The 15265-nt window shown below is 41.4% G+C and overlaps 1 protein-coding gene across 2 annotated transcripts; it reads right to left on the reverse strand.

Moving 5' to 3' along the window:
* Positions 1-4183: 4183 nt before the first annotated feature.
* On the reverse strand, positions 4184-11714 carry LOC138743078 (succinate receptor 1-like). Of its 2 annotated transcripts, XM_069897894.1 has the most exons (3): positions 11414-11714; positions 10520-10691; positions 4184-6623 (listed from the first exon to the last, which is right to left on the reverse strand). In XM_069897894.1, the coding sequence occupies exons 2-3, from the start codon at positions 10526-10528 to the stop codon at positions 5613-5615; spliced, it is 1020 nt and encodes a 339-aa protein (XP_069753995.1). In that variant the 5' UTR covers positions 10529-10691; positions 11414-11714; the 3' UTR covers positions 4184-5612. The 2 variants fall into 2 exon arrangements, with proteins under 2 accessions (XP_069753995.1, XP_069753996.1); XM_069897895.1 differs by lacking the exon at positions 10520-10691.
* Between the last annotated feature and the right edge of the window lie 3551 nt (positions 11715-15265).

Below are 15265 nucleotides of genomic sequence, written 5' to 3' on the forward strand. Positions count from 1 at the left end.
TGTTTAAAACCGGGGATCGGTATCTTTACAAGAAGTCCAGTTATGACCTGCGGAAGGCCATCTCTGAAGCAAAGTGGCAATTCTGGAGGAAGCTAGAGACAGTGACAGATGCACACCAGCTATGGCAGGGAGTGCAGGCCATTATAGCCTACAAGGTGAGGGCAAACACTATAGATGGCTGTGATGTTTCATTATCCGATGAGCTGAACACTTTCTATACCCGCTTTGAGAAGAAGAACCAAACAGTGCCTATTATAATCCCTGAACAGGCTGAGGACCCTGTGATATCTGTCCCTGAGGGTGACATCAGAACATCATTCAAGAGGGTGAACCCTCGCAAGGCATCAGGCCCTGACGGCGTGCCTGGCAGGGTACTGAAAATCTGCGCCAACCAACTAGCCTGAGTGTTCACGGATATTTCCAACCTCTCATTGCAGCAGTCAGGGGTTCCCACCTGCTTCAAAAGGGCATCAATTATCCTGGTACCCATGAAGAGCAGGGTGAGTTGCCTCAATGTCTACCACCCAGTAGCAATAACTTCTAGTGTGATGAAATGCTTTGAGAGACAGGTTATGGCCGGAATTAACGCATATATAAGCAGAGATCTGGACCAACTGCAATTCGTCTATTGTTACAATCACTCCACGGCAGATGCAATATCACTGGATCTCCACTCAGCTCTGGATCACCTCGAAAACAGCAACTCACACATACGGCTGCTCTTCATTGACTATTAGCTTGGTCTTTGATTATTCCCTCAGGGCTGGTCAGAAAGCTACAAAATCTAGTGCTCTGTACCCCCCTTCTGCAACTGGATCCTTGATTTTCTTATTGGAGATCATAGACATTACGAATTTGAAACAACATCTCCTCCTCACTGATTATCAACACAGGTGCACTCCAAGGATGTGTGCTTAGCCCACTGCTCTACTCACTCTACACCCATGACTGTGTGGCCAGGCACAATTCCAATGCCGTCTACAAGTTTGCCGATGGCACCACAGTTGTCGGCAGTATCACAAATAGCAATGAGGAAGTGTACAGGAGAGAGATAGGTGTAATGCCAACAATCTTGTACTCAACATCAGCAAAAGCAAGAGGATGATTGTGGACTTCAGGATGAAGTTAGGGAAACAAGACCTAGTCCTCATCGAGGCCTCAGTAGTTGAGAAGGTCAAGAACTTCAAATTACTGAGTGTGAACATTTCCGAGGATCTGTCCTGGAAATTCCACGTTGATGCAATCACAAAGAAGGCTCACCAGCAGCTATATTTGATATGTCACTGAAGACTCTCGTTGACTTCTACAGGAGAGCATTCTGGCTGGCAGCAACTCTGTCTGGTATGGAAGCACCAACTCTCAGGCCAAGAATAAACTCCATAGGGTTGTTAACTCGGCCTGCACCAGACTAAACTCCATCGAGGGCATCTACATGAGGCGGTGTCTTAGAAAGGCAACCTCTATCCTCAAAGACCCACCACCACCCAGGCCACACCCTCTTCATTCTGCTACCATCGGGGAAAAGGTACAGGAGCCTAAAGACGAGCACTCAACGGCACAAGGACGGCTTCTTCCCCGCTGCCACCAGATTCCTGAATGATCAATAAATCAAAGACACTGCCTTACTTTTCATGTACCATTATTGTTATTTTTATTTTATTCTTTTTTTATATAGTAATGTTGTAGGATGGGTATAATCTGAAGATTTTCTCTATGACGCTGCTGTATAACATCGAATTTCATGACTTGTTCATGACAATAAATTCTGATTCTTCTTTGAAGAATGGAAGGAATTGCACCATCTATTGGAAAGGTGGCCCTATTGTGCCAGTAGTTTCCTGTTTCATTGAGTACCTTTGCTTTGTACACTGCAGTAGCCAAGTTGTCCCAGTGGCCAACCCTATTAATTCTTCACTCTGACATGTATAATGGATCTGTGTTAATATTAATCCTTATGGCAGGAAGAAGGTATTTTTGTGTAATATTACATGTTCTGTGCTATTACACGACCATAAAGGAAAGGCTTGTTACTGTGCTATAGATCTTCATTCTAAAGAAAAATTCCTCCGCTTCTCTGTTTTAAATGGACGCCTTTTAATCCTGAAGTTGTGCCCATTGTTCCAAGACTCCCCCAGCATGGGAAACAACTTGGTCACCTCCACTCTGTCCAGGGCTTTCTTTTTTATTTGAATATTTTATTTGCATTTTTTTAAAGCCAAACATGCAATGAACAAGAAAAAAATAATTTCACGTACATGTATCTATGATACATGTTGACTAGGATCCCTCATCCCATTTACCCTCCCACCCTCCCAAAGAAAAGAAAGAATTAGTAAAGGATAAGAAATCCCAAGGAAAAGAAAGAAAGAAGAATTGGCACGGATCTGCCATCTGCTCCACAGGCATTAAATGTCCGTGAATTACTGTCCAATCCTTTCAAAATGCTTCTATGTGGGATGGATGAAAATATAAGAGATCTAAGGGCAACACACCAAACAAAATCCACGCTGACTTCTTATTTGATTATACAAATTGGATTATTTTCCTATCTCATTAATTGTTATTGAACCATCATCCTCAAGTCACGCAGTGTGGTAAAAGGCCCTTCAGCCATTCAAAATGTCCCACCCACACCAGCCCCACCTGCATCCATCCATGGATCTGCTCTTCCACATCAGGAAGAATTAATTCCTCATTCTATACTTTGCAAAAGAAAGCATTACCATCATAAATGAACCTGAAGGCTAAATTTTAAATTGATCCCAATTTACCCGCTCTTGTAATCCAGGTTCAATACTGACCTTGACTGTTCTCTGTGTGCACATCAGGATTAGGTGGGTTGCTCCCAGATGTTTTGATCCCTTCCCTTATTCAAGATTCGCGATTTCTTTAAACAGGAGGAGTTGTTGCTTATTGTTAAAAAGAGTTGAAACTTACGGAGTTTCCTCCGTAATCACCCCCATTAAGTGGGGATGAGGAAAATTGAGATCCAAAGCATTATAGACCATTAGGTAAAAGAGGGTATTTTTGATGTGTTTTTAAAAAAGTTTCCTGAGAGTAAATCTCTTGAGAAGCAATCATGGCTGAGAGAGATGGAGTTAGAAAAATATAAAATTGATAACATGAGCTAGAGAGAAATAGAAAAAAATTAAATTAGAGGGGAAAAAAGGAACAGAGGCAGTTTGATGTAGAATTAGAAGTTCGCAGAACTGAGGAAGCCAATTAAACAGAGAGATTTTGAACGAAGAAATAAGAGAGAAGGAGATCAATCTCTTGGTTCTCGAGAGAGTTTTATGACAACTGAGGAAGTGAAGTTAGTTCCTCCATTTACTGAGGATAATATCGATAAGTATTTTCAACATTTTGAGAAAGTTTCTGAGAGTTTGAAATGGCAAGAAACCAATGGTCCCTCATGTTTTAGAGTGTAATTAGAGGAAAGGCCCAGCAGCCTTACTCTGCCCTCACCATCCAGCAACTGATTATGTACCAGGAAAAGAAGCTGTGCTTAAGGCTTATGAACTGGCTCCAGAGACATATAGACAAAAAATTCAGGACTTTGAGGAAAGCTGTGAACCAGTCTTATATGGATTTTGCGGATGTTAAAGCTGTGTGCTTTGACCAATGGTGCACATCAAAATAAATAAACAGCGACTATAACAGACTAAAAGAGTTCATGTGAGATGATGGAATTAAAACGTGTGTTTATAATGATATAAAAACATACTTCAATGAAAAGGGAGTGAAAACTTGGCAGGAGCCTCCTAAGTTAGCCGATGGATCTGCAACGACTCACAAAGTGAGATTTGTGCCCAATTGACCTTTTTCAGAAGATAAACCTTGTCAAGAAGGTCATCTGAAGTATGCAGTTAAGGTAAAAAGTAAGTGGGGGAATAGTGTTAGAGGTAAAGAAGAAAGAAAGCCAAAGAAATAACCTTTCTGGTCCATTTTGAAATAATTGTCAGTAACCTGGTTATGTGCTTTTCTTTGAAGGGAAAGCTAGGAACAGGAAACAACATCAGAAGCTTGAATTCAAAGAAGTGAAATGCCGAGAAATAAGCAGGAATTTACTGGTGAAGTTATGAAGGAATTTAAATTTTTTTTTGTTATGAGCCCACAGGACCCCAAAACCCAGCAGTAATAGATATTCACCAAGGCAAATGGTTACTTAAACAAAAGTTGCTTTTAATTATCTTTAAACATGAAAATAGAATCACACTTTAACTTATCACTATTGACTTACTTAACCTAACTTAACCCCCTTCTAATTCGAAGCGCACGTGTATGTAATGTGTGTGTAAGTCCAGAAAAGTTCTTTGGTTCACAGTCCAAACTCACTTCTCATTTGCCAAGTTCGCTGGTTGCAGGAAATTCTTATACGGTACACAGAATTAAACATTTATAAAGTTTGACAAGTATTGGTGCTTGAAAGGTAAATGGTTACCACTCAGGAAGGTTTCAGAGAGAGATTTGTTGTTCCAGGACATCCACAATTGATGTACTTCCATCAGCCACTCCAGTGCCTTACTGATGAAACTTTCCCCTTAAGGGCTCTCCAGATGATAACCCCTTTCTTTCAGGTCACTACAGAGTTCCTTTTTGTTTCTCTTATTCCAAGTGAAACATTAGACAGCCAGTCCTCTCCTCTTGCATGAACCATAAGGGCTTTGATTAGGCTGTCTTTCAAAATGGGGCATTCTACAAGCTTGCAAGCTTGTCCTGTTCCAGTCCCAGTTGCTGTCTACTGGCTGTAACACTGCAGAACTGATCTCTCTCTCTCTCTCTCTCACACACACACACACACACACACACACACACACACACACACACACACACACACACACACACACACACACACACACACACACACACACACACACACACACACACACACACACAAAGTCTGTTTAACTCTCTCTGCTTGCAAAACCACTTGACCCTCCTAGAACAACAAGTACTCTTTCAGACAATCTACAGCTCCAGCAAGATCTTTCATCTGTTGCCTTTTGTAAACAACAATTCATTAGTGAAGTCTATTGAGCACTCTTCAAAGCTCTTGCAAAAGCTCTGAGGTCCCCAAATGTCCAGGATGGGGCAGAGCTCCAATATTTTAAATAAGATCTGTTTTTAAATGTTTTTATGTGATCTACTCTAACAAACCTTTCCCATTTTATCTCCCAAAAACATACCTGTATACTCAATTTTAAACTTATTTTTTGCCCATTTATTTTCTGCGATTTTGTTTTTGCTGGTTGTTTGAATTCCAGATAACAGGCGTCTAACTGTACTTCTCAGCCTCCGACACCCCAGGGATAAAAGTCCCAATCTATCTATGCTTTTCTTAATATTCAAACCTGCTGGTCCCAGTAACACCCTCGTGAATCTTTTCTGTGCCCTTCCCACTTAACACAATTTTTGTGATGTAGGGAGGTCAAGAAAACTTGGAAATTTGGGCAGCCGCACAGACAGCTCCAAGGAAGGATATCAACCCTGGATCCTTGAAGCTGTAAGGCAGCGACCCGTGATGAATGGCAGATCAAGCTGAGGAAGCAACACAAGTCAAATGCACTTGGCGCAACAATTTATTCCAGTTGACCATCAATATTGTTGTCTTATTACAGAGCTATTTCGTCTGAACCTTCTATGGAGTTTGTGACCTTGGCAGCATGACTTTCCTTCTTATTTTCAGCCTCTGGCATTCTCAAGAAGATTTTTTGCAGCAGGTTGACAATTTGATCCTGAAATTTGTCGCCCAACATGAAGTAGAACACAGGGTTTATAACTGAATTGAAGAAAGCCACTGGCCGAGTGATGGTGTAAACGGCCTTCACGACTGACTTGTCGCATTCTGACATTTCGACCACGTCTATTCGCGACATGATGCGGATATTACGCATGATGTGGTAAGGGGTCAAGAGCACTATAAAAATTGTGATGGCCAGTACAACTATCCTACAAGGTTTTCTCAATGGGATTCTGGATTCTTGCTTCATTTTCTTCAAGCTGCGCACAATTCTATTGTACACAAAGAGCATGATACACAGAGGTGCAAGAAATCCGAAAATGGTGAGGTACAGGCTGTAAATCAGATTCCCCAAGGCCTCTCCTGAACTAGCAAAGTCAGAACAAATGCAGTCCCTACTATTATTGGTGTTAACTCCACTAAAAATAGTACCAAGAGGAAGTAGTTCAATTATAACAAACACCCAGATACTCATACAAATCAAAACAGCATTCACCTTTTTTTGAAGCCAGTGGAATTTCAAGGGATTCAGTACCAGGTGATACCGATCCACACTGATGCAGGTGAGGAACAGAATGCTTCCATACATGTTAAAGTAGAGGATGTATTTATTTATGATACAGAAGTGATGCTTGTAAATTTGACAATTGGTGTTGCTGTAATAATGTACCAGCCAGGGAAGGGTGCAAGTGAATAGCAGGTCTGAGATGGAAAGATTGAAAAGGTAAATGTTGCAACTTTTCCAGTCCTTCAGACTGAATAAATAGACCAGGATGACAATAAAGTTGCCTAGAAATCCGAAGATAAACTGGATTCCGTATACAGTTGGAAGGTAATACTTCTCTAGTTGGGGATTGATGTCCATACAGCTGTTGTTTGCTGCCTGAAAATTTTAAAAAAGACACAAATCAATACAGGCACAACAAAATGCCCCACAATGTACAGTGGGAATGGCTAATAGCTTTTAAGAAGTAGCTATGATTTTGTGGAATGAAATATACACACTTTTAATTTTGTTTTAAATTTACGGTAATGGGTCATTTTGGCCCATGAGCCCATGCCACTCAATTACACCTAATCGACCTACAATCCCCGGTACGATTTGAACAGTGGGAGGAAACCAGAGCCCCCAGAGGAAATCGAGGCTGACATGGGGATAAATGTACCAACTCTGCAAACAGACAGAGCTTAAAACACTGGTTCCGATCACTGGTGTTGGGCTAACCACGACCCATACTGTGCCGCCCCCTACCCAAACTGTGCCGCCCTCTACCCAAACCATGCTGCCTCTTGTACATACCATTTTCCATTTTATTGTTATAAAGCTTCACTGTGCCTGCATGTAACTGGACTGCCATTCCAATGTTGATCAATTGAATATTTTATTCATTTGTTTTATTGGCACATGCTGAACTACAGTGAGAATCTTACTGCTATCCAGGCATGGCAACTCGTGCAACAAATAATTCACTAATAACAAATAAGCAGGTCAAGTAAGTGTGGGGGAATGAAAAAAACAACACTGGAGAAACTAACCAGGTTAAACTGTGTACTTTATGTAGCAAAGATAAAGATACATAACCAATGTTTCAGGCTTGAGCCCTTCATCATGGTATGAACAAAATATAGGCAGGTGCCTGAATAAAATGGTGGTGGGCGGGGGTGAGCGGCAGGCGGAAAAGCACAGACCCACAGGCAGAAGGTAAAAGGTGAGTAAGGAAAGGATGGCACATGAGAAAACAGGAGGAGGTAAGGATAGCTCTAAATGGAGAGGGGAAAGGGTGGAGATCAGGAGAAATGGAGACCAAGGGATAGTGAAGAGAGGGAGAACAGGGAGTGGTCTAGCAGAAACCAGAGAGGTTGATGTTAATGCCATCTGTTTGGAGAGTGCCCAGATGGATGATGAGGTGTTGTTCCTCCAATTTGTGGGTGGTCTTGGTGTGGCAGTGCATGAGACCATGGACGTTCATGCTGGTGTGGGAATGGGGCACAGAATTGAAATGGTCAATCACTGAGAGGTCCCCGTTATTGCAGTGGGCAGAGTGAATGCCTGCAATGAAGTGATCTCCCAGTCCGCATGCAGTCTCTCCAATGTAGAGGAGGTCACAACGGGGTCACTGAATGCAGTAGATGACCTTTGCAGATTGACAAGAGAAGTGCTGCTTCACATGGAAGGTCCTGAATGATGGTGAGGCAGGAGGTGTGGGGGCATTTCCTGTAATCACAGAGGAAGGTACCAAGTGGGGGGTGGGGGGGGGGGGTGACTAGTAGGAAGGAATGAATAGATGAGTGAGTCTTGGAGGGAGTCATTCCTGTGGGAGGTAGAGAGGGGAGGAAAGGGATAGATGTGTCTGGTAGTGCGATCACATTGTAGGAAGCTGAGAATAATATACTGGATTAAGATGCTGGTGGGATGGTAGAAAATCCTGTTCTTGTTACATTTGGGGGCAGAGTGGGCCAGGGCAGATATGCAGGAAAGAGAGGAGATATGGGTAGAGGCTGAGTTGATGGCTGTAATGGGGATGCCATCTTTTTTGGAGAAGGAAGACTTCTTGGATAATCTGGCATGGAAGGCTTGATGCTGGAAACAGTGGGATAGAGATGGAGAAATTGAGAGAAAGGAATAGAATCCTTACAGGGGACAGGGTGTAGTCGAGATAGGTGCGGGAGTTGCTGGGTTTGGAGAGTTTATCTCCCAAAATGGAGACAGAGGGATTGAGAAAGGGGAGAATGTTGCCAGAGATGGATCAAGTGAATTTGAGGTCAGGGTGGAAGTTGGGAGCAAAGTGGATAAAGTCAATGAGCTCATTATGGGTACATGAGGAAGCACCAATGTCATTTCAATGGGGTGGATGAAGTGTTGAGGAGCTTTACCCATGTTCACAGTGACATTGGGTCTCCAGCCTATGGACAGCCAGGGCTGGGGAGCTCTCTGTGGCCAACCATTTCTATTCTATGCCCCATTCCCACACCGACACATCTGTCCCTGGCTTCATGCACTTCCAAACCAAGGCTACCCACAAATTGGAAGAAAAACATCTACTATTCTGTCTGGGCACTCTCCAATCAGATGGCGTCAACATTGACTTCTCCCGTTTTCATTAATCCCCTCCTTTATCTCCCTCTCTTTTTTTCCTCCAGCTCTCTGCCCCCTTCCATTAAGAGAGCAGGTCTCTCCCCTATCACTTCTCAGCCTTTTTATCTTCTGCCCTCCTACCCATGTTCACCAATGACATCTGGCCTGTGGGCCTGTGCTCCTCCTCATGCCCCTTCCCTCCTCTTACTTATTCAGGTACCTGCCTGCTTTTTGCTCATAACTTCGAAAGGCTCAGGCCCAAAACGTTGGTTCTGTGTCTTTGCTATAAAGACCTGCTGATGTTCTCCAGCAAATTTGTGTTTTAAAAAAAGTTAACGTGCACAGCAGGTTGTACAGCCATAACAATAGTGCCAGGACAGTATGAGGTTCATTTAAGTCTGTTAACAGTAGTGAAAAAACTGCCTTTGAATTTAAAGTTTTGTGTTTTCAAGCTCATGTAGCTTTTCCCATTGGAAGGGGGATGACAAAAGAGTGACCTGGGCGGAATTGGTCCTTTAGCAGCTTCACTCAGATCATGGGAGATAGGGACAGAGTTGATGGCAGGAAGAGGAGAAAGGAAAATAAATACTGTGCAGATTCAAAGCAAGGCTCTGGACTTAAAACGTGAACTCTCCAGCTCCCTCCACAGAACCCTTTGAGTTCTTCCATCTGTTATTTTGTTTTTGCTCCATGTTTCAGTATCTGCCGTCACATGTCTCTCCATATTAATACATGAAGATTGCTTAAAGAACAGGGATTCAGAATCAAGGGATAAGCAGGTCATTTTACACTGGGAGCTGCTACAATCCACAGGTTCATAGGAGCGGAAGGAAAAAAAATGGTCTCCCTTCTCTCCCCCAACCCCCCGCTGCCACTGATGTGATCTACCAGGATCAAAGAATCATTGAGGACCCCTACCACACCATCTTTCAGCTACTCTCATTGGGAAGTATCAGAGCCGGAAGCACCAAGCTGAGAAACAGATTCTTCCCACAGGCAGTGATACTGCCAAATGACTAATGAACTGCTCATACAATCCCTCCGAGGCGCCACTATTTAGTTAACAATATTTAATTGTTTTAATGCAAGTACTGCAGATAAATTGGTTGTAAATATGGGGCTATGTATGTTTATATGTTTGCATGTTTTTGCGTCGAGGATCAAGGAACAAATGTTTCGTCCAGTTGTACAATTGAATGAATGATAAAAAACTTGAATTTGAACTTGAACTTGAAGCATCTGGAGCTTTGATTTATCTGAAGGGACCAGGTGCAATATATTGAAGTTTGCTAATACCACGAAGCCAGGTGGGGAAGTAAACTTGGATAAAGGTATAAAAAGATACCACAGCAACATCATTCTCAACCTTTTTCTGCCCTCTGGGGTTCTGCTCAAAGTTTATGGGTCCCTTCCGTGCGAAACAGCCAAGTTTTGATTTCTTCCTACTTACTACCCAAAAACAAAACCCATAAAGCAATAGTTATGTTACAATGTGAAATGTGCTGTGGCTCCCCACCCCAACCCTATGATTTGAGCATCTGCCTTGTTATTCCTGCTGAAGAGTTTTCATCCCTCTATGTCGACTGCCCATTGCTGTCTGATCTACTGAGCTCCTCCAGTACTTTGAGTGTTACACAAACTGAGCCTATTGTCCACCAGCAGTCTAATACCTTGTTCTTTTTGCTGAATAAGCATTCGCTTACCATATTCATGTGTAGTCTCTGCTACTGTGTGTCGTTGTGGAAAATCTGGAAGTTTCTGGATAGAATATGCCTTGAAGACTCTATTTGTCTTGTGAGAATGGCTCGTACTTGAAATTCACCCACAAAAAAAATGGTTTCAAAGCCTGGAAGAATTTTTGTTTCCCCCTGTAGCCTGTAATGGATAAGAAGGTTAAGTGGATTGCCAGAATTCTGTCAAGAGAAGTTCTGGGTTAAAACAGTTCAGTGAAATGAGGTGCACACTTACTGAAAGATGAGGGGAAACGACAGATGTTTTTTTTAACAAGTGGAAGAGTCTCAAACAAAAGGATATCATTTCTAGATGAGGAACAGGGCATTTGCACACAAGACATAGGGACAAAAATAGGCTATTCAGGCCACCAAGTCTTCCGTACCATTTCATCTTCCAACTCAGCCCCACTGCCTGGCCTTCTCCCCATAACCTTAATGGATTGCTAATTAAGAATCTATCGATCTCCATCTTATACACCCAATGACCTAGCCTGCATAATGTTATGAACTAACAACTCTTTTCAATTTTGTTTGGGTCTAAGGAGACTTTGTTAGCATTAACAAAGAAATAGCAATGAAAAATTCACCAGATGGTAAATTCAAAATATCTTTCTTCTTTTCTTCGTGGTCGAAGATTTATGGAGGGGTAAAGGCTTTTATTAAACTATCAATAACATAATTCTTACTTATCTCTAAACTTAACTCTAAATGTAATCCTATTATTGCACAAATGTAAATATGTATGTGTAATAAAGTCAATTTTTAAAACTTCAGCTCAATTTTAGTCTTTCTTGAAGGTCTTAAATTTTCAATTCAGAAAAAAATTATAAAGTTCTTTTAAACATCAGGCTTCTCTTTACTCACAAGATGAGATGTCTTGAGGGATATTCTTTAAATAGAACTGATCATCTTCTGAGCCTCCAATGTACCTCTTGTGAAAAGGAGAATACCAGTCTTGTCTTCCCAAGATCAGATCTTCTTTTGAATGAAGATTTTGGAATCTGATTTTCCAAACTGAAACTGCTCCCTTTTTCTTAAAGAGGCAATTTCCCTTTTGAAATCTACTTATTCTCTGTCCCCCTTCTAGACGTAACACATAACAGCACCTATTCTGGTTACTGTAATTCAACCCTGTCTTCCCCAAAGTTCCAAATCCTGTGTGAGCCTTCTGAGAGTTGATACAAAAATAACTAAATTTGATAATATAGTTCTCTATATCACAACTACATTATCAACGTGGTCAGTTCCAATTCTTGGAAACCACATGACTATCAGTTTTATTTCTACCAAACATCTGGTCTTTTCAAAACAACTACATATTCATCATGGCTTTATCTCTGATTAAGATGATTAAATGGCTTAGTTTAAAAACCGGTGGCTTCCTTCAGCAGTTCTTATTGAGTACTTTGATATTTCAGTTTTTGAATAAAGCTAACACTCCATTGTTCTTGAATAATTAAGATCCACTTCAGATCCATTAGATTTGTCTTTCCAAGACATGTTGACTGAAAATGAACACACTTTCAATGGTGTATCTGTAATGAATAATTAAGATCCACTTCAGATCCATTAGATTTGTCTTTCCAAGACATGTTGACTGAAAATGAACACACTTTCAATGGTGTATCTGTAAATGTACTGACCTGAGTGTCACCCTATATTAGCCCATAACTAACTTATTAAGAATAATATACAATATTTTAACTCTATAATTTATTTTACTAAGACATTTTATAAGAAATATAACTTAACCTTAACCTAAATATTACTATTATAACAGATCCATTACACCTCCTTCCTCTGAGGAACATTTTGAACTTCTGAAAGGACAAAATTTTAAATTACAATCTCCCATTTGTTTTTAATAGGCTTCACAGTCTTACACAGCATACACCAGCTTTGGGAACAGTTTCTCCCCCTCCATCATCAGACTCCTCAGCAACAAACTCATTCAGCGACCCATTTAAGGACCCTACTCGCCTTGAAGCTATGTCCCCTAGTTCTAGACTCACCAGCCTGTGGAAACCCCTCTCTGCTTCTGTCTCATCTGTTCCTTCCATAAAATCCCCCTTGTCCTTCTAAACTCAAAGTCCCAGGCTACTCGATTTGCCCTCATAAGCTAACTCCTCATTTCCAGAATCAATGTTGAACCTCCTCTGCATCACCCTTAAAGCCTTTCTTAATTAAGGAGACCAGAACTGCACACTGTACTCCAGGTTCAGCCTCAACACTACCCTGTACAGTTGCAGCAGACCTTCCTGCACTTATATTCATTCCATCTAGCAATGAAGGTCTGATATCCTTATTGATTATCAATAACTTGCCTTATTGATTATCTGTTGCACCTGCAAACCAAACTTTTTCAATTCATGCACCTGCTCTCCTGGGTCACTCTTGCCCAATAAAAGGCTATGAGTTTTCACCATTTAAATAATGAAATGATGCAATATTTTTCTTTACAATGTTGATGATTTCCTATCCAGAGCAACAAAAACAAACTGCTGGAGTAAATCAAGTATGTAAAGATGGAAAATATTTACCTTTATAAACTTAATAACTCCCATTTCTACTTTAGTCTTGAGAAAGGGTCCTGACCCGAAATATTGACTGACAATATCTTTCCATGGATGCTGCCGGACCCATTGAGTTCCTCACCTTTGTTCATTGAAGATTCCAACATAAGAAGTTCTTCTCTTTTGTCAGGTCAGAATGGGAAATGTTGATGGGTCACTGAGTGTGAACATGCAGGTAATGCAAACAGTTAAGATGTCAAATGGGATGTAAGAGGACATATAGATCGTGGAAGAGTACAGTACAAGAAAAAGCCCTTCGACCCATGTGTCTATACTGAACATGATGTCCAAATCAAAATAAAACTCTGCTGCTTGCACCTGATAGATATCCCTCCATCCCCTTTGTATTCATGACTCTATCCCAAAGCCTCTTATGACAAGTGTATATGCTTTTAAAACTATGCCTGGCAGCTCATTCCAGGCATCCACCAAATATTTTCCCCCACACATCGAGCTTAAACTTTCTCCCACTGACGTTAAATGCATGTCTTCTAGTGAGCAATAATTTGACCTGGGCATGCCTCTCATGCTTTTATACACCTCTATCACATCACCTCTCTGTCTTCTCTCCTCTGTAGGAACAGCTTGTTTGTCTGATCTCTCTCCTTAACTTATACCCTCTAAACCAGGCAACATCTTAGCATTCCTCTCTGCACCCTTTCCAAAGCCTCCAAAACCTTCCAGGTTGAGTAGATGAGTAAGGTAACTTACCACAATTATGTGTATCCTTGTTCAGCCTACTGGGTGCATTTTTGGATGTATTTTCTGCAAAAGGAAAGGCAACTAATATTCACCAGACTGTTTCTCAGGTTAAAAGTGGCTCAAAATTTTGACCATTCATTTTCTCTCATTGGTGCTGCTTGATCCACTGAGTTCCTGCAACAGATTGTGTTTAACTCCAGATTTTATCATCCACAGTCTTCTGTCACAATACTCTTTCTTTCTTTCTCAATTTTTTTCTTTTTGCAGATTAATACTTTTAAGAAAGAGGCATTATTACTTGTCCAGGAATTTTATCTGTCTCTGTAATTGTGTTGCCACCATGTGAATCTCAAACACAATGTAATGATTGCTTCACAAATAGCTCTTTTTATTTTTCTGGTTAACACCATCAACCCACATCACCATCTCCAACAGACATCTTCCTCTGGAAAATCTAGCAGCAACTCTTATCAGTAATAGAGCTCAGAGGAGGTTCACAAGGACGATTCCAGGAATGAAAGTAATATCATATGGAGGAATGATTGACAGCTCTTGACCTTTACTCGTTGAAAGTGGGTGGGGTGGGGGGGGGGGTGGGGAGGGAATCACATTGAATCATTACGAATGTTGAAAGGTGTGAGAGAGTAAAAATAAGAAGGTTTGTTTTCCATGGTGGGAAAGTCTTGGACAAGAAGCCACAACTTCAGGATTTAAGGACATCCACTTAGAACGGTGATGTGAAAGAAGTTCTTTTGCAAGAGGATGGTGAATCTGTAGAAAGCGGTTGTGGAGTTGTACTATAAAGGATCGTAGCTGTCACGTGACAGCACTGCCCACTACCGGCCAGAAGACACATCACTTGCCAATCAAGGTTTGGCCCCTCCCCACTCATTAGTGCACACCTTGCCATTGGCTAATTTAAATTCTTTTGTAATTGACATACTTTGTTGGCACTGAGCCATTGATATCCTGTAAATTACCTGGGCTTGACCCTCCTTTTTGGACTTGAGCCATTGGCTGTTGTAATCAATTAGTTCATTCTGACAGCGAGCCATTGGCCTTTCAGCACCAGAAAGGGCTCCACGTGAGCTTGGCTCATCCTCTTTGCCATTTTCGAGGGACCACCCTGCTTGTCACCAGGCTGAGTACTATGGACCAGCACTGGAGAAATCATTGGTAGGATGTGCACTGTTATGTTGAGAGTGGTGTTCTAGTTAGTCTCCCTAGTAGCACTGAGCCATTCCTGCACTGAGTTAGGTGGAGGGTACAGTATTGTTTTTTCCTTGATTGTTGTATGTACCCAATTCGTTTTGTGTACGTGTGTGTCTTTTATTCCCGTTGTGATTTTCTCCATGCTTATCTTTTATAAATTGTGCATGTATGTGTTATGTCCATGACCATTTTCCCATAAAATTACTTACTACCAGACAGTGTTCAGAGT

Source organism: Narcine bancroftii, chromosome 9 (genome assembly GCF_036971445.1).
Source record: "Narcine bancroftii isolate sNarBan1 chromosome 9, sNarBan1.hap1, whole genome shotgun sequence".
Classification (NCBI taxonomy): Eukaryota; Metazoa; Chordata; class Chondrichthyes; order Torpediniformes; family Narcinidae; genus Narcine; species Narcine bancroftii.